The sequence below is a fragment of the Nipponia nippon genome, unplaced genomic scaffold, assembly GCF_047370975.1.
Source record: "Nipponia nippon isolate SJK-2023a ecotype South Korea unplaced genomic scaffold, ASM4737097v1 scaffold_4, whole genome shotgun sequence".
Classification (NCBI taxonomy): domain Eukaryota; kingdom Metazoa; phylum Chordata; class Aves; order Pelecaniformes; family Threskiornithidae; genus Nipponia; species Nipponia nippon.
The window spans coordinates 55,954,329-55,974,559 of NW_028262358.1; the positions used below are offsets into that span (position 1 = coordinate 55,954,329).

General features: G+C 39.2%; 1 protein-coding gene across 6 annotated transcripts in view; it reads left to right on the forward strand.

Annotated features, from left to right (window-relative positions):
- CCDC170 (coiled-coil domain containing 170) overlaps positions 1–5,738 on the forward strand; it is a 44,042-nt gene extending 38,304 nt beyond the window's left edge. For 5 of the 6 annotated variants that reach the window (XM_087776911.1, XM_087776916.1, XM_087776909.1 and 2 more), the window contains one exon: positions 4,637–5,737. In XM_087776911.1, the coding sequence (XP_087633037.1) occupies positions 4,637–4,837 (201 nt within the window). In that variant the 3' untranslated portion in view covers positions 4,838–5,737. Of the gene's footprint in view, positions 1–4,636 lie in introns of all 6 variants that reach the window. The other variant, XM_087776912.1, reaches the window with a different exon arrangement.
- Positions 5,739–20,231: the final 14,493 nt, after the last annotated feature.

Genomic DNA, 20,231 nt, shown 5'->3' on the forward strand with positions numbered 1-20,231 from the left:
AGTACTTGCCAAAAACACACAAATGTTGAGTTTTTACTGACTGAACCCAAGGCGTTTCAAGCCACTTGAATACTGTTGCAGTGTTCTTTGGCCAAATTTGAAGAACATGGGAAAAGTGAGGTAAATGGGCTACAATGCAGAATGCTCGAGCACAGCATAGCACTAGTTCTCAAGCTTCTCACCAGCATCCACAATCATCTGCATGACAAGAACATTTCAAATACCTGCAGGTGGAACTATACTGCTAAACTGGGAGCACAGCTGTTTGCAAAACCAATGCCTAGTACTTGTGCAGTGCTGATTAGCAGTAATGGCATTTTAAGAATATGAGAATTGCCAGTAATATTCATAGCATACTGTCCTGTATCTTAACAGTTTACTGAGCTAAAATCTGTTCTTAAATTAAAGCTACTATTGCTAAATCAGAGAATTTGTTCCAAACTCTCTCACTAATTAATATGTGAGTTTTTTTCCTGACTTCTCCTGAACCATTACCCCAGGAGAATTCCTTCTTTATCCCCAACCCTGTGTAGTTCTTCACCCGCTTTGGACTCACTTGTTCTTCCTTCTTGGGGAAGCTAAACAAGACCAGACTTCTCTCACTCTGTAAAAGGTAGCAAATGCAGATGTTAAATACTTCTCTGAGCACGTGTGTATATATTTAATCTGAATATAAGCACAGCCATGTCATCTGTGTGTGTATACATGTTAAGAAAACTACTAGAAACTGAAATTGCCATTACCTGATGGAGTTTTTGATGTGGCCGGGTTAACCACTTGTACATGCATTTGCATGTTTTTTTCAGGTATATTCTGCTTTCCATGGATATCACTATGTGTAATGTTAAATAACATTGTAATATTGCATGGCTATTTTCCATGCTGTCAAAATTAAAGGTATGCAGAATTGAACTACTGCCGACTGGTTAAGACATTGATTTGTCTTGTGAACATAAAGAAAAGCAGAACATACCCAAGTGAAGTCAGAAATTAAGATCAGATTGAAATAATTTAAAATTAACTCATAATTGAGATTTAACACAGTGTTTCTGGTTGTTCGTTGCTCTTCAGACTAGAGTAATTCCTGCTACGTTAAAGAGGAAAAATTAGCTTTGACATTTCCGTGGTTTGTTCCTTCTTTTTTTTTTTTTTTTTTTAAGAGAATGCACAGAATCAAAGCATCCAAATTGTTAGAAGTGAATCCTTGTAAGAAGGGTGTAATAACACTGCCAATCTGCTTTAGGATTAACAGTCAGCTCTGGTGACTGTAGTGAATAGCAGCAAAGTGTGCATATTCTTGGGTAGACATATAAAACCATTAAAAAAGAAGGTGTTCAAAGCATTATTAAATCATACTGCAGAGTAAAAACCAGAGCGGTGAAGCTATATATGAAGAGTCAGAAAAGTACAGATTACTAGAATGGATATATAGTGGGGAATTAGTTGGATATATTGAAATTTTACAAGAGCAAGTTTACAGATATCTGTACTGGATTTCCTCTGTCTGTGGGGTGAACAGAAAAAGTTTCTGACTTCATATATTATTATTGCATATTTCTGCATATAAATAAATGTCAGCATAGCCAACATTCGTTTTAATAAGACTAGATAAAGGGTGTGCATAATGACTGATGACAAAAGGATGTTCACAGGGACTGAGAACCTCAGTATGTAACCACTGCAGTCAACTACAGATTAAAATCTGAATATATTTTATTTCTATATCTATGTAATGCAAGTCCTTATTTGCAGTAGTACTTGGAGTAAGAGTATAAATGTCAATGTTTTGGCTGAATTTTTTATGGTTTTGTTATAAGGATTTTTTCCAGTCTTAACTTCCATGGTTTTTTTCCTTTCTATTGGAACAAGACCTGTTATATTTTCCTGTAGGTACAGGGTGAAAACAAAATGTAGTGTCTGTTTTTCACTTCTGCTCCCCCCCTCCTAATATCTTGGGTTAAAGCTCTAAATTGCATTCATTTCCTCTCTTTTACTTCAGGTAATTTTACTCACTGGATGGAAGGTGCAAAGAAAATTTATCATGAGTGTTTACTGCTGTAGCAAACCTTTAGTTTTGAGTCTTTAATGATGTTTGTCTTTTATTATTTCTCTCCTGTACTTCAAATTGTGACTATCTTAGAAATATTAACTGCTACTGAAGAAAACCTTAAATAGTTAGGTGGTACTTCCATTAGCTTGTAGTATTTCAGCAGAACTGTTGTGTTCTTAATACCTCTGTTGCATTGTTTTTAAAGCTGAAATACATTTCTGATCTAATTTTTTTTTCTAGGTCTTACATGTTTTAGTGCAAGATTTTAAAAAGTTGTTCATGAAGCGCTGTATCCGCTTAAGAGTGTAAACACGCATCTTATCCACACAAGACGTGCAATAGCGTTCTAAAGATTGTCCAGCGTGCACCATCTGTTGCTTTTGTTTGGAGTTTTTAAAATTCAGATTGATGTCCCCTGGTGGGGCATTTTTGCATCCAAGAGTGATGGTTCTCTTTGTCAGTTTACGTGGAGAATTTCTCTTTGTAGTCAACCCTTCTTCTGCATTTTCACTGAACTACAGCTTTGTCTGCGTTGTATTTTATATGCCACAATATAATAGTCAGAAAAGTTGCTTTTTGTCTAAGTGGTATTCCATTAAAGTGGAAAAAAATCCTCAATTTAAAATGCACATAAATTAATGGCTTAAAGGATTTCTTTAAGGGCTTTGTGTGCTTTCCAGTTTAGGTTATTTGCTGATGGAAGTTGAATTCTTAACGTATTTATTGTCCATTCAGTACATCTATGATCAGAAATAAAGAGTGAGATGATTGTGTATTTGTTTTAATTTGTATTTATTCCCTCTGGCAAAATTCTGCCAGATCAATAACCTGTGTCAGTGCAGCAAATTTAATTTGATCGCATTTGATACATGGTTGTAGTGCAATTTGGGTTACTCACAGTTGCCATAATTAAGTTGAACACCTTGCGATAGCAAAGATATGAGAGCAAGAAATCTGGTGCATCCAAAGACTGGATCTTTGCAAAGGGCTGCCTTGATATTTTAACACAAAGTCTGTATGGAAACAAATTCCAGCTCTGCTGCCTGCTCATTCTGTCTGTGATCCAGATGTTTTAAAAAAATCTTTAGTTTCTGCTAAATTGTACTTGCCTAGCACACTGCCAAAGCCCCACATCAGTGACCTCCCAACTTGGCGTTGAAGAGAATATATGAGAACTTGGGGGTTTTTGGTGTTACAGTGTTTTATCCAAGACATTGCACTGCTTTGGTAAGACAGATAGCTGGGACTGAATTCTCAAATCCTTCTGCCCTATACTGTCTTGGTTTCCATATTTGTTTTTCTGAACTATGGCAGCTCCTTAGGGTTTGTACTGGGATGAAACAAACTGTCTTTGACAAAGTCTTGGAACTGATACCTTGTTTTCAGGGTTTTTGCAGCTTGCCTCACAGATGTTATAACTGCTTTAGAGTTCTGCACAGTATTCTTGGGGATGGGCACGTATTTCAGGAGTGCTTTTATCTCCTCCTTACCATTAGCCATCAGCGTGATTGGTGGAGTGAGGGTGCTGCCACACCAGAACGCGAGTCTGGCTTCTTGACGGTTTTGATGTTTCGGTGACATTTTGAGTCTCTGTCATGCTTGGGCATGGGGACCTCAACATTCAAATAGATAGCAAGACAACAATATTTCCTCAAATAGGAACATTTTCCTCTTTTAATTGTGTGTTGATGATAAGGGGTATTAAGGCATTGGTCATTTGGGCTGTGTAATGCATTGTCCATTGAAGAGGCATTGAAGTTTGACTTATAATGATCCATACTGTGAGTTGAGAAGAGTAAATCAGCATTCATGTTCATCTGATCTTAAGTTTTTAATCTGGTTGCTGGTGGGGTCACTAGTGATGACAATTACTTGTGGATGTCTGTCCATGTGGAACTGCAGAGAGAAAGCTGGTTTCTTTAATTACTTTGCCAAATACCCTTCCTGTGATATATTTTCAGCAGCTATGCCCAGAAAAAAAATGAGCATTTCCCAGTCTGCAACTTGAATTTTGGCTGCATCCTGATTCCAAGTCAAAGTCAGACGGAAGGATGTCCCAAACCTCCACCTTTCTTCCAACTTCCTCCTTTTGCTGTGGTTTCCACAAGAAAGTGCAGGGTGGGGGGGAGCAGTGGCAGGCAGTGGTCAGGAGCTTGAGGTCAGGACCACCACCTTAGCCTGTGCTGTGGGATGCGCCCGCCAGAGTTGCCAGTTGTTTGTATAGTGTGCAGTCATCTAGGTCAAGTACGTCCCCTCTTCCTGTCCTTTCCTCAGTTTTGGCTGTTGAGTCAGCCAGGAAGGTATGCCTGTGAAGGATACTGAAGAACACTTGAAACTGTGTTTTGTGTTCAAGATACTTAGCACCTCAGCTGTTTACTTGTTTTGTTGTTTGAGGTATGCCCCAAAAGGCTGTGTCCATCCTTTTCAGCTCTTTGTTGTATTGAGCAACAGCAGAAATTCCTGTATTTGGCACTGCTAATACAAATGATTGTGTTTGTATGTATGCATATATGTATATGTTTTTCCAGGCATCTCCTTTGCTTGGTATTTAATTTATTCATAATTCCTTTCTGTTTGCTCTTGCAGCTGGCAGACTTCCGAGAGGTGGTCTCACGGATGCTGGGCCTCAACATTGCCAGCCTGGCTCTTCCTGACTATGAAATCATTACACATCTTGAAAGGTTGATTCACTCCCATCAGCACCACTACTTCCCCTGTGTCTGCCTCAAAGATGTGGCAAAGGCACCAGAGGAACACTCGCAAAGAAACATACAGCTTCTTCACTGAAACACACGTTTTATAAGGAGACAGAACAAAGTAAAATTTTCTCTTGTGCTTCCCTACCTGCTAGACATGCATAGAAAGCAGATACTTATTTCTGTTCCCCACTCTACAGATACTGACTTGGGCTGATTTTTAGTGTTTCAGCAGGGAGACTGAACTGAATGGGTAGAGTAAAGTCAGCAGCCTAGAGACAGCAAACAGAAAATCCGTGGGCAGCATAATACTTCACTTATGAAAAAGATAGGCAATACGTGAACAATGTATAGCCCTCCGGTTTCATCGCAGAGGCATTGAAGGCATGGGCCACCCGAGATCAGTTCACAGTTTTGGGAAGAACTTGGCAATGAATGTCAACTTCAGTGACATTCCCTGTGCTTTACCTCTGGGTGACAGGGGTGAAATAAAGTGGGGGTTGTCCTGCTGCTATTCCTCTTGCAAAATGGGACCCCTCTCTGCATTTTTACACATAAAGGTTCTTTAGCTTCAAGACAGTTATCTGGAAGTTAGACAGAGGACTATCACAATTTTGGAACAAGGGATTTTTTCCTTCTGTTGTTTTCCATAGTCTGCTCTTGTGCCAAAACAAAAAGTTATGCTTTTTCAGCAGAGGTTCTTTCACAGGGTCCGGTCATGTGCCTGATGTAGGTATATTTGGTAAAATTGCATGTTGCCCTTGATCGTGATGCCTTGAAAGTTTGTCTTCTAGCTGCTGTATTCTTTGGGCAATTAATCCATAGGCCAAATAAGTGGCAGTTCTTCTGAGTTAATAAAAAGTTATTTTAAAATGCTCATCCACTACAGAAAATAATTGAATTACTAAAGTATTTATTTTCAGCAAAGCAATGATGACGTGTCCAGAAAGCTGCTTGTCTATCACCCTTTCTGAGTGTTGTTAAAATTAATTACTTTTTTAAAGAAATTTGAACAATAAATCTGTTTTAATAGCACACTCAAACATGATTCTCTGTTTTTAGTTCTCTTCCCATTATATATTGTATATGGATATGTAGAACAGTAAAGAAGACTTACCTATTTGTGTCTGACCATTGTGGACTTTCTACAGTACCTCAGCAAATGACAACCCACTCACTAAAACTGAGCACACTATTTTAAGAAAAATGAGACTTTTTCAAGTAAGTGTGGTAATTTTGGTATCTGGCTAGGGACTCAAAGCCTTGTAGGTTGCTTGTATTTCACTTGCCTCTGAAAAATCATTTCTCAGTGACTTGCTAGTAAAAAACCAGAAAACACCCAAGCTTTTGCAAAATGAGTCATTGGAGGAGATATGGTAAATCATGCATTCTTATGCTCCTGTGGCTACCTGGATTAGAATCAGTTGCCTTTCTTGTTTTATAGTGTAACATTGTTTTTCAGGGAAAGTTTAATAAATGGAATAAAGGAAAAAGTTAATATTAAATTATATAGACTTAAACTTAGGAAAGCACCACAATTTCAAAGTAAGATAAAAGATTGAAATGTAAATATTTTTAGGCATGATATGTTGGTTGGGAATTTAGAGGGTGGAAAAGGATGTAATAATGTTCTAATTTTTCATGAGAAAATCATTTCAGCTTGAGTTTTGCTGATTCTATAGGCACTTCTCTTCTGCTTGAGTTATTACTAAACAACAAAACCTGTTTTCTTCATCCACATTAATAAATACATTAAATGAAAGCATATTTTACCATATTTTTGCAAGTTAAATAAACTGCATTATGAGATTAGGTCCACTCAGCCCAGATAATACACTCATAACTTTAAGAAATAGTCTCTGAGAGTGCCAGTCATAAAGTAAGTATGCATATTTGGCCATATTTTATGGTTGTGAGATGATTTCCTAATGTCTGCCAGGAGACCTAAAATCTTCTGCTATGCTCAGCAGTCCTGTATCTTGCCACCCTGTGAGCAGCCGTGGCACCAGCAGTGAAGTTCCCGCCCCACAGAAGCCACCAGCAAAGTTCTCCAAATACTCCAGAGGAGGCAGGTCTTCACATGAAGTTGGTAGCACAGCTTGATTACTGTCTTGCGTGCTAAGCCAACAGAAAGTATAATAAAGGTTTTCTAATGCCTCTTTTTTTTTTTTTTTTTTTTTTTTTACACAGTGGATCTGTATTTTTTGAAATAGTAATGCTAATGTTCATCAAGGAATATGACTTCATAGCTGACTATTAATATTCCCTGTATTTGCTTTACTTTTGGAAGAGTACTGACATCTTTATTCATTTAGCCAAAGCAAATACCAAAAAAAAAAAGTAAAGAAGCAATTAGACATGAACAAAGTTCAGGTGATTTTTTTGACCCATGTAATTTATTTAACCCCTGAACAAAGTTTAAGCTGCCTTGCAGTCTTTTTTTAAGGTTTGTTTCATACAGCATTGAACTTAGTCGTCCTTTTGGAAAAAAAAATTAAAACAGGCTTATGAATGTTTTCAACATTTGTTTCAAATGTTTTCTTCTTTTTTAAACCAAGACGTATTCAACACAAGACAGATCTGACAGAAACCTGAAAGTGTGTATTAAGGCTGTGTCAGCAGACACCCCTTTTTCAGTAGATGATTTTTACTAGGTTTCTTTGTATTAATGAAAGGTATGGGATTAAGAGTTTGCTATCTGTTCATAATTACTGTTTTATTGTGGTAAAGGATTCTTGATTTATCAACAGAATACATATTAAAAAAAAGTAATATGTGTGAAATCACAGAATGGTAGTTACAGGGCTAGATTTTTTTCTCCAAATAATAGCTGAACCAACTCCAATGAAGACAACAACATTATTTCAGATTGGCAGCATTAAAAAAAGGCAAAACTCAACAAATTTAAAAGTTGCAATTGTAGATATTGAAATGAAATAATTTACATCCCATAAACATTGTACTGTAATAAAATCACAATGCAAATAGAAAAAATTAGTGTTATAACATTATAAGTGTATTAAAATATATGCAACTGAATTTTTGTCTTTACAGCATGTTGATAATACATTCTTCGAAACATGGGAATTAATGCAGTAGAACCATGATTCCTCAAAGAAATTAAGTGCAAAAGCATTTAAATGCTTTGCTGAATTGGAATTAGGAAGCATAAAGACAGATCCCATTAAATTTCTCTTCAACTTACGTTGCTCTAGAGTTTATTATTACTATATAAAGCAGTTTGCTTGCTTTTCCACATTTCCTTTCTGTGGGTGATGTGCGCATCATCCACATTTTCCTAGGGCTGTTCAGTTACTGGATTATTTGGCACATTATGATGATGCAGAGCAGGGGAAATATAGATGACCCAAGTCATAATAAATTTTGAATAAAAAAAAGCAGATGCGGAATCAGGCACATTTCTAGAGAAAAAGACTACTGGATCATGTATTCCCCCAAACTTTTTTGTATGAAATAAAAGTATTTTTTAAGACTACAGGTGCTGACCATTTCTCTTGACCATCAAAGAGAAAAAGGGGGAAGAATGGAACAAACTTAAGTGAAATTCTCTATAATTTAGAGAAAAGGGATCTCTGATATCACTGAAGCACAGAAAACAAAATTAGTTAACTATGTGGAAAATAGAGAAAATGATAGTTTGCCAGAATAGAAATTGGAAAGAATGTTCAAACATATTCCTTTTCAAATGGAAGATTTCAGATTGCTTTGTTCTGCTGTCAAAACAAGTAAGAATCCTCTATGGCAATGTTTTTTTTTTCTGGAAGAAAAGGAGGATGAGTTTATTAGACTGTCCTCATAATTACTCAGGAATAACTGAGTCAGAAATAAAAGATCTATAAAACAAGACAATTTGCTTGAACAAAATAGATTACTTTTCTGACAGTTTTATTGTCAGCTAATGAACCACGAGAAAAAGAAGAACACTTTTTTTCAGAAGGCAATAAATAACACAGTTGAGGTATGTTTTCTTATTTTTTTCCCTGTGATTACTTACACTTTTGGTAAGTAGGAGAGACGAGAGAAAGAAGATTGCAGTGTGAGCAAATGGGGTACAAACTGTGAACTTCCAAGTAGTCCCAGGTAGAGAAAGCAGCTGTCAGATGGCTTTTGGTAATGCTGGGGATGGGACTAGAGGGCAGGCGGTCTAACCAAGCTGGGAGCCGAATAGGATTAGGCCCCTGGACTTGTATATGTACACAGGTGTTTTTATAAAATGATGATTTCGGCTTTTTGGGGGGGGAACGGAATGTTGGTGTGTTGGGTGGGGAAGATGTGTGCTTGGTTATAAACCAAATATTCAATTTACTATTAATATTATTTTTAAATAGGCCACTGAATGCAATTTAATCTGAAAAATGGACCTCGATCTACAAAATATTCCTGTTACCACACATTAATAGTGACAAAATTCTCTTTAGGGCGCTGATTAAGAGGCCTGAATTAATTCTAAAAGAATAAGCTTAGTTGCCCCTTCCAAAATCAGGACACTGCCTGCTGGGGGCAATCGTTACTGCCAAGCAGCGTAGCCAACCTCTGTCCATGCCGTGCAAGCAGCCCTGTGGGCAGCAGAGCCCGCCGTGAAGGGCTGCCTGGGTCTGGGCGGCCTGCCTGGCTGTGCTCGCGCTGGTGCCTGCCGTCCGCCTCCCCATCGGCTGCCAAGTCCCCTCCTCAGCCATGACCCTGGCCAGCTGGGATGCTGTACTGCTCGTCAGGCTGGGAGCTCCGGTTACAAAACAAATATGTGGTGGTAGCTGTGGGATGCTGGGAGACCTTCCCCAGTGTTGCTATGAAGGCAGCAACACGCCAGCAGAGCTGACTCAGCCCTTTCCCCTCCTGGTCATGTTTTCGTACTGTGAGGAAGAGCACGACCACAGCGGCTCTGCGGGATGTGGCAGGGTGTTCAGGAGAGCCTTGCAGATGGGGCTGTGAATCTGGGCAGATCGAAGAGCCACCTCTGGTCCTGACAGGGAGCGTCTGCAGTCTGTAACCTGCGCTTTGACTGATGGCCAGACTCCTCTTCGGCTCAAGCTGCCATAGCGAAGAAGTAAGAAGCACTAAGACAGACATGTCAAAGCATGTTTTCCTTCTTCTGTATATCCCTCATACTTCAGTAACAGTGTAAAAATATGCAGTATAAATTATAAAGTAGCAGTATAAATTGATGTGGGCAGCCACTCTGGCTGGCTTCTTGCCCTTAGGGGTGCTCAGAGACTCGCAATTAACCAAACAGGCATCCCAAAGGACAAGCAGAAATACAACACTGGCAGACACCTCTCAGACCTTTCTTTGAAGTAATTTGTTGGTTTTGCTTAGCCTCCACATGCTCTGATAAATTTGCTGTCAGTAACAATGGCTTTCTCTCCTTGCTCTTTGACAGATCACTTACCTGCAACGGAATCTCTGTGGCCAGCCCTGTTCTTCATCCGGTGAGGTTTCAAGTCTGTCCCCCGCAGGGAGCCCCGGTGTCAGCTGGGTTGTGTTGGGCTGCTGGAGAAACCTGTCCACGCTCGCGCTCTGCTGCCACTTTCTGTCCCTCAGCCCTGGCAGCATCCTCCTGCACGATGCACCCACCTCCAGCCAGGGTGCGATCGGGCCTTTTCAGCGTTGCGCGGAGTTCAGCAGACACCAAGATAGAGTTCACTTTCTTGTGTAAGACTGGAGAGCCTTTTAGACTGCTGCAGACACTTGAAGATGTTTCATACCCCTTTTAGATGGTTTTCTGTAGCTGCTGGGGTGGGGACAGTAAGTATGCTCTTGTGTGGGGAGGAGAAAGAGGTTTTGGTCAACCTAAAGGGATCCTATGAAATAGCAAGCCTATGTCAGGCATATGACCAGAAGGGGACAAATATGTACTGCTGGTTTGTGGTAGGGAAGGTGGAGCTGCAAGAAGAAGAAGAAGGAATAATATGAGGGTAAAATGATGGCAGCAGACAAACCAGACAGGTGCAAATGCAGATGTTTGTGAAGCAGAGTGCAATAATTTTTATAACAGAAGTACTATGGCCATCACTGTAGATGAAGGAATCCTGCAGGTTATGGCATAAAAGTCCCTTAGAGCTTTCCTTGGACATCAGTCCAAGCCAGGCTGTGCAGAAAAGCACTAGACTAGGGCTGAGATTGTCACAATAATATCAATGTCTAATCATTTTTATATTGTTTGGTATTACAGACATTTAGAATAATACTTCTACAGTGTCACTTCAGCGTGTGACACCACTAGCTAAGTCTGGCTGCCTTTGAGAAGATGAATTGAGAACCATTAAACAGAGGATAGACAACAGTGCTGGGGAGTGTCCAGCAGGAATGGAGAAGTAGTGTGGCTCATATAACATTTAGGGATCCAAATCTGAGCATGTGTTGATGACATTTAGCTGCCTGAGGGTTTGTAGAAGGAGGTGGAACAGAGAGTATTTGAGATGCGTCTCACAAAGTCACAGAGCTAAAACGGATTGATTCAAGTGGCTAAAATTATGCTTGAAGATCACTTCCCTTTTTTACTGTTAACCACTATTCATCTCAACAGTTCAAGATAGCAGGCCATAGGGAACATAGGAATCAAAAAAGAATACATATTTGAAAAAGCAATCAGTTAACCGAGATGGATTTAGACTAATGACCTAAACAGAAAATAATGTCATGGGTTCAGAGTTGCTCGGACTAATTCTCTGGTGATAAATCTTAACTGCAAGGCTTTGTAAACTTCTCCTGACTTGTGGATGAGCTTCAGGATAGAAACAAGAGGAGCTAGTTGCCCTTGGGAATCTGCCCGTGATGTAGAGGAAAAAAGGGAAGCTGGAGCAGCAGGAAGGGCTGATGAAGTGCCCGAGGACTGCTGCGCAGCTGGTTTTCAAATCAAGGTAGGTAAAGTTCCTTTCAGCTTCAGAAAGCTCTACGAATGCCTGTGCCAGCAAGTGACAGAGATCCAAAATCCCCCCAGTTAGGATAACAATTTTTTACAACAGCTTTTTTATTCTTAAGCAGTGTGCTTTCAAATACTTCTAATATAGTTCTTTATAGTGGCTTCCTGGCCTGAAAGTCAAAGAGGAGGCTGTATTTCTCCAAAAACGTTCCCTCTGTGGTTTTCCTAAGAAATTCTTGACTGGTTTGGGAGTTCAGTTTATATATGTGTCGGTAGCACTAGTATCATTGCCTGTCATGCAATGTGATGCTTTGCTTTTATTTACAGTAGGAGCAAAGTCTTCCATGCCAGCTGACACGAGCTATTCATTTGAAAATTCAAGCCAAAATGGTTCAGTCCTTCCTAAGAACAAGACTAATGGAAAAAAACATAATTTGCCTATATCCATAAATAAAAATCTGGCAATTTGGAGCAATTCAGGCCAGAATAAAAAATTACCTTCTTTATAATGAGTGTTCCTGGCTGCTCTAGGCCAGAGCAAAGGTTGACGCATCTCTCTGCTCCCAGTGCTCTTTTCACTAGAAACAAGTGGGAGTGGAAGGAGTGGTCTGGATTAAAGCCACAAGGGAAAAGAGACAGAGTCGGGAAGGAGCTAGTTATGGCAGGTTTCACAGGGAAGGGAAGAGAAAGGAAGTTTCATGGGAGAGATACAGGAAAGGTGGGCTGCGAGGGAAAAAAAAAGGGAGAGGCGTGAGTAGCTGGGTAGGGATGTGGGGATGCGTGTTCGGGAGAGCTGAAGCTTGGGAAGCGAGCACTGGGTAGCAGCGGGGATGGGAGCAGTTCGGAGCTTCCTAGTTATGAACCAGGATAAAGGACAGGGGGGAAGGCAAGGGAGGGAGACTGAGGCTCAGACTTTTGGGTGCAGTAAGGGGAAAACCCAGGAATGGGATGAGAAATTCAGCACTCGCGTGTCCAAATGCAGGAGGAAGAGTAGGAGGAAGCAAGGTGACATAGGATGGAAAAAAGCATACAAAAGAGTGTTTTGTTGTGCAGGGACTCTCTTGCTTTGTGTGCCTCACTGTGGTCACGACAAGTGCCTTGTAGCAGTGGTGCATGCCGCCGGAGTACTGTTTGGCAAGTGCTGCTTGCTTCCTTGCCCACCTCTCACAGGGACTGTCTTGAGTCAAATCTGTTTCCACGAACAGCACTACTCCCAGCATTTCACTGGGCACGCAGTCTTTGTGAAGTTCTTCCACTGTGTTTATGCACATGCATCCTGCGTATCGGAAGGGCTTTAATATCTGGGTTTTGGAGGTGCAGAGAGCTCTGCGGTGTCTCGGTGAGTTCACCTGCCTTCGGCTGGATGAAACAATTCACCCTAGGATCTCCGTTCAGTACGTTATTAAACCCAGAAGGTTGGAGGAAGTGCAGGTTTGGACAGCAGCTCAGAATCCTGTGTCTCCTCCATACTATAGAGAAATTTGTTTTATAGTTTCTAGATGAAACAGGATTTGAACAGCCTTTTCTGTGTGTATCCAATGAAAGATAATTATAATTATACCATCACAAAGACTCTACTCAACAAAACAAACTAGTAAATTTAATAAATTAATGCTTCTTACAGGAAGAAAAAATTACTGGTGATTACCACATGTCCTTAACAACATCAATGGAGTCGTTCACACAACATAAAATTACTGTTTGCACTACTGTTTTGAAAAGGAAAATTTCATGAATGTCAAGTATTTTATTGTTCCATTTTACAAATCCCAGTGCTCTAGTAACTAGATATTTCCCCTTTGCCACCCCAAATCCTACAAGTTTGCCAGCTATTTAGTTACAAACATGTTTTATGACTTAGCACTTGTATAAATCAGATTCTGCAAAACTCTGTGAATACCAGAATTATTTTACATTTTAGAATGTGTAAGAATATGGGGTTTTTACGTACTTTGGCCTTTATCTCTGTCGTAGTTAAACCCCCAAAATACATTTGCAAGCTATTTTTGTGCCAGAGAAAAATATATTTTTTTTATAATAAGAGAACGTTCCTTTCTGCTCTATGGTCCAAGGCTCCTGTTCTGGAAAGTTTAAGCACTGAGGTTTTTATTCTCTGTTTAAAAGGAAGGTAATTATGGTTGCCCACCCACCTTTAGAAGGTTCTTTGAAATTTTTGTAGATGGAAGCACTAGAATATTATGATTTTATATTTGGTTACATATAAGACTCCCTATAATTTGTTGAATTTTTTCTTTAGAAAAATTTGGAAATATCATTCTATTTTATTTGCTTCTAGTTTTGCTTTTAACTTACAATAAACTGTAATGACATTTATTTCTAAGGTGGATTGTAATTTTCACATCCCCAAAATTGCAGTCTTTTAATGTTAAAAGAATCATTGCCTAAGTTGTTCTGAAAAGTCTCTTATAGATGACCACATACTTTCAGTGGTGAATTGGGCTACCTTGGAGAATAAATTTCTGAACACATTACGCTTTAAATAAATATTTCACAAATGAGACTATGCTTGTTTAGAGTTGTAGTCAGAAGTTAACACTTCCTTTGGTTTTACCACTCCACTGTTTTGCAGCTAGCACAGGTTAGTGATCTTGTTATTCAATGTTAAACAGAAAAAGCTTTCTCATTATAACATTCCTATTTTTTATAAAAATAAGAGTGAAAAATTGCAGCAGCGGCACAACTGCCCAAGCCTCTGCCATCTCCTCTTGTGCTTTGGGAAGCTGGAATTGTGTTCCTGGAGAAGAATAAAGATTTATAAGGGACTTGGGTGTGACACTTGCCAATATTTTCCTTTTAACCACCTTGATTGCTTTTTGAGAGCCTACTGGGAGAGCAACTATCTAACTAATGAACACCACGGTAAGGTACTCCTTTAATCGGTGCCTATCCTGTAGACCTTAAGTGCAGGTTTAACACCATTGCCCATACGTAAATTAAATTAACATTGTAAAGAAAAGTGTCAGAATACAAAAATACTATGATGTGATGAACAGAAAATACACACTGTGCTGTCCACCAAATAGTAGTCATATTGATGATAATAACAAAATGATAATGCTGACTTATTTCTAATAAACACATTTCTTTTTGCAAACGTTTTAACAATAACTTACTAATAGCTACAAATATAATTAGACTATATTCCACTGCAGTAAAAGAAGTCGCTAATAATTACTTGTGATTTATTAATTATTAATAATAAGACTATGCTCTGACATAGTACTTTCTATGGCAGGATCTCAAAGTGCCTGACAAAGGACTGCTGGCCCATTGTTCCTCTCTTTACAGACAGACAAACTCCAACAAAGTGAAGTAACTTGCTGAAAAATGCAGCAAAGGGCAAGGTGGATGGATCACTGCATCCTCTGATTCTGATCTGGTGCCGAGCCACACATCTGTGTGGCATCTGGACCTGATCCTTCACTGCTTTTCCTGCGCTCCTTTTTCAGCTGCATTTCCTGACATGAAATGATTACAGAGCACAGATCTTCCTGCAGTACAAGAAAACCTCCAACTTAACAATTGCTAAGGGAACTACAAGTTTGCTTCACTGAAACAAGATGCATTTCTCAATGAAACATATGAAAAGCAGTTCAACTCAGGTGCAGTCTGAATGCCATCACTTAAACTCCAGTCGGTTTGGTAGACCATGTAGAAAGGGGATTGGAATTATGCAGGAATGGGATTTAGCAATTTTAATGTTGCTTTCACTCTCCCTTGTAGAATATCTGAATAGCATTGTCACAAATATTTGTAAATAATCCTAAATAGACGGTGTTTATTGACATCTGTAGGCCCAGAGGAATTAGAAATATAAACAGGAGATATGATAAAATCCAGTGTATTAAAAAAAATGGTATTTATGCTCCTAGGAGAAGAAAACTGAAACAGGACTCACAGTTTAGTGAAAAGAGGTATTTTGTCACATGCAAGAAATTGGAGACCAAATGATAGAGAAATATAATTTCTAAAAAAGCAAATATGTATTGGTGACTTCCATACCATGTAAAAAGTAACTCAGTAAGCATTAGTAAGTGTAAAGAGTCTGCAATGCATTTGAAATGAGTACAAGCTTATACAGGGAGTTCTAAGATGAATGTCAGAAAAAAAATTTACAGGGATTCTTAAAGCAGAAAATAGGCTTCAGAAAATTTTGGAAAGCTTCATATTTACAGGCAGAAGTGCCCTTGGAGGTAGTGGAAGCAAGTTCACATTTCACAGTGGAGTTTACAAGCCATGTCCAGCAAAGCAGGGGTTAATTAAGGCAGCAATTAATGACCAGATGATAATGGGCCAAGCAGCCATGTGTAAAAGAACCAGAACAGGAGAGTGAGGGAATAAAAGCTAAATGTATTTGGGGAGATGAAAGGCAAGGGGACCTGGTCTTCGGAGAGAAGGGGAAGAGGCTCTGGGATGTGAGGAGGGCAGCGGTGGGTCGGGCAGCGCCGCTGAGCCTTGCCTGGGCAGCCAGGTCGGCCTTGCTCCCGCAGCGGGCCCTGGCCACTCCGGAGGCCAGTGCTGCTGCACTGCTGGCAGCCAAGAGAAAACTCCCCTGTGTGCGACAGCCTTAGCTGCAGCAACATGCTTATAACCTATATTAGGGGACTTTGAATTTATAATTAAGAATAGTCAAAATATCAAAATCCCAGATCTTCTGATTACCTCAGAATATATTTGGTTTTGTCTCTTCTGGAAGCTTACCATAATTTTGCAGCTGCGCATGTCAGTTTTCACAGTTCCACATGAAAAACAACATAATTTTAATACACGAGCTCTGAAAAAAATGCAAAAGGCCCAACATGTTCAATTTAAAGAAGGGATTACATCTTTCACCCCAAAATATGTCTATTAAAAAAAGAAGAGTTGTAAAAGCCCGGAAGCATCAGCAAGCAGGAGGTAAGTGAAGACTGGTTCCTCTAATAAGCGCTGAGGGATGGGTGAGAACAGTTTGCCTGAGGGATCAGGACGCTGGTGGCATAGAGGTGTGCAGTGAGGGAATGGGACCAGATTGCAAAGTGATAAAGTGATGCTGGTGCAGAAGACCCACCTGAATTACTGAAGTCTCTGCATGGATATAATGTATATTCCGTATATACATCCAATCACATGATGGTCATTGTTTTCTAATACATAATGATTCCCCATCAGGAGTCTGTGGTGTGTACTCATCAAATAGGATAAGGTGATGTTTGCCATATCCAACTCAGTTATTGTCAATTCACACGTAAAATCAATTATATGGTGTTCTGTTATTCTTGGAATCCAGATAAAATGCCTGCTTGAAGCAAATGATATTTTTCAGTAATTTGTGGTGCCTTACAATGCTTTCATCCTCCCCCTGAGGGCAATTCGTTTAGAAATAGTCATTAGGCTGGGAAAATCTGTCACATGAACTTGTGGTAGTGCCTGTGATCAAGATGTGACAGGACTATCAGTGGGACAGATGTGTACACTCCTGGAGAGAATCTGATCATTCCTGTCACAAGAAAGGGACTGGAGTAGATGGATTTCATTTTTTTTTCCATCCAGAAGTAAATAATAGTGCATTAGAGATCTGTCTAAGGTTCGTAATATTTTTGACAATATAATTAGCTATAGCAGTATTTTGCCATATTGTTTCCATCCTCACATTTGCAGTTAGAAGCTATAGTTCAGTATTTTATTTATAGTTATTTTTAAAGTCTTACCCATAACAGAGTAACACTTCAGCTTTTTAAAGAGCCACAAAACAAGCTGACAAATTAAAAATGAAGGAAATTATGTTCTAGCAATAAGTTAAAGACTTTGGCTATCGTGGAATTTCTTATTTAACTGCTTCTAAGTGTTCTTTCCTCTGCTCAGAAATCTAGGTAGTCCAAAATAAGTGAAATAGAAAATCCCTTAAATTTTCAAATGCAGTTTCTTTAACATATTGCATGATATGTGTATTTGTATGTTTTAGTGTGTTACTAAGTATTAGCAGGAAACTAAAATGGGTACCTACTGCAGATGCCATATTTTACTGTCTGGACCAGTGTGAAGAGCTATTGTGAAACAGGAATGTGTGCTAATAATGTAAGAAATAATGTAGAAAGATGAATGCCAGTGCATAATACAATTTAGGAGTTGGCTGTATAGGAAAAAGCCTGAGAACTCTTTTGTCTGATATGTTTTCAGAGATGATGCACACATTTGTGGGAATTTTCAACTCTAAACCAGCTAACAGGTACAAAGTCAGCACGATGCTATTATCTGGGAAGCAGGCAGTGGCTGTCAGTGACACAACACAGATTCACAACAACTGAGGGGAAAATATTGACTGTATAAATAAAGAACAGTGAAAAGAATTGGGAGACAAAATGCTACCGGCGCTGTTGCTATCACACAGTGAGACTTGGAGGCTGTTGCCTAACAGTCTCGTGTCGGTAGTCCCAAGGACACTCAGTGGGTGCTTCAAAAGGTTGCTGACCTAATTCAATCAGTTGGTCACTATCACAGAACTACAGGATCAACATATTTCACATGGTACATCAACTAGCTGCTTTTTCCACTGCCTTTTGGTCTAGATCATCTATCAGATGGCAAGAAGTGAGTCCAGCATTGTTAGCCAGCAGTGGCTGCCCACTTAGTGTGTGTACCTCTGGAAAAAGCAACATCCTGAAGAGCTGAAGGCGTTCAGTCCCAAGGGTATCAGAATTTGCCCTGTTAAGGCCAGGTAAGTTTAATCTGACAAAAACATTAAACTATGTTATATATCAATGTGGGCATCGAAAAGAGTTCAGTTGTGGAGTCTTGTTCCTTGTGCTAAGAAAATGTGGGCATTGATAAGAATAGCCCGGTTATTAGTGGAGTAGAAATTGTCTTTGAGTTGCCTGCATTTTTTAGTCCCTGTTGGAAATAGCCCGTAGAACTGGGTTCTATTTATAGTTTTGGTATAAATTTTCTGAACGCAATTATTGATTTAAATTGAATTTAATTTTATTGCTAGTAATTTAGCTAAATACCAAGATAAAGAAACTTGATTCTAGCAACAACAACAAAAGGGTATTGAACTGAAATTGGGCCTGATATACTGTTAACCAATTAACATTTTTATTCTGGGGCCAAGAAATACACATTTGCCTTTAACAGCATGACCGACCAAATTGCTGTCAGCCAGCCAATCTGATAAAGGTCAACTATTGAAAACCCAGTCTGTCAGTACACAAACTAAGTGACCTGGGCAGTCATAAGTTCATTTGTTGTTTTGAAAGGAAAATACACTATTTTCATAGATGCATCTCTTGTGCATCAATTACAAAAACTTCAATGAAATTTTATGGCGGAAATATTAATATCAAGTTTCCTAGTGATGCTTCTTGTTTGCCGGGGGTTTTTGGGTATCTTGACAACACAAACTTGGTTTAAATAAAATGATATATTTAAACCCCTTTAAAATGTTGTTTACTTTCACTTTAGTCAAACAACTCTTCCCAACAGTTAAACTGGCTGAGTAAAACTGACAGGGGTGGTAATACGAAGCAATATGGAGACTATTCCTAAGGTAGGCAATTATTTTACGTAGAGGTTTACATTTCAGATTGTCGAACAAAACTTTAACTGCTTCTTTTTCACCTAAATTTGAAAAGATTTTAAACTGTTTTAACTGCCTATAGAGAGTTGGCCTAGAAAACCTAACTGTGGGACCTGCCGCAGCAGAGCTGATGGACGCTCCCTCATGGCTGGTGCTTACCGAAGGAAAGGGCTGGTGCTGGGCGCCAGAGACGGGGGACAGTTGTAGAGTAACTTTCCTATGCAAGGAAGTTTGCACAGGAATAACTTATCAGCACAAAGAAATTCCCTCATGTTCTTGGTTAGGAGTTGATCTATTTATCACTGTTTTGCTTATATCCCTTTCAAGAAAAGAACTTTAAAAATGTCATCCTCTAAATGCGATTACCCACAATACCAACAGCTGGACACATGTTTAACTCCAGAGTCAGCCTGAACAGTTGCATCACCGTGCTGATCTAAATCTCTCCATGCTGTGTCTGCCCTGAGGGAGTATTTTGTGTCTGTTGCGGCATTCCTCATACCAGGGAAAAAAATAGTATTTCAAGATGTGTGTAGCTCTTGTTTTTGTAGAAGTTTCAGGAACCCATAGCTCCCAGTAAAACTATCATCACACAAACTAGATGTTCTGTCTTAGTAGGTAAATTACTTATTTATTCTTTTAACATCCGTTTTTCTTTTATAGAGTACCAGAAATATACATTCTTTGTTTGAAAGAGTGAAGCTGCTCCCCTTGCTAAGCTGTGGGTGTCTTTAGCCATGTCTTTTGTCCTCTCGCTTTCCACAGTTCTCTGCAGTCACTTCTTTTATAAGGAGGATGGCTTTTACATCCATGCTCTCCCTTTCAAATAAAGGTGAAAAACACTGTCATGATTTTACAGAGATCTTGAAGGACTGAAGATTTACTCTGTCTTTAAGATAGGATATAATAATCTTTTAATAGAGATGGGAATTTCATGTATGGCTTCACAGAATAAATTACATAAATGCAGTATGAAAGCACTGCACAAAAATCCTTAGTAATAATGCTGAATATATCTGCTTACATGATTCC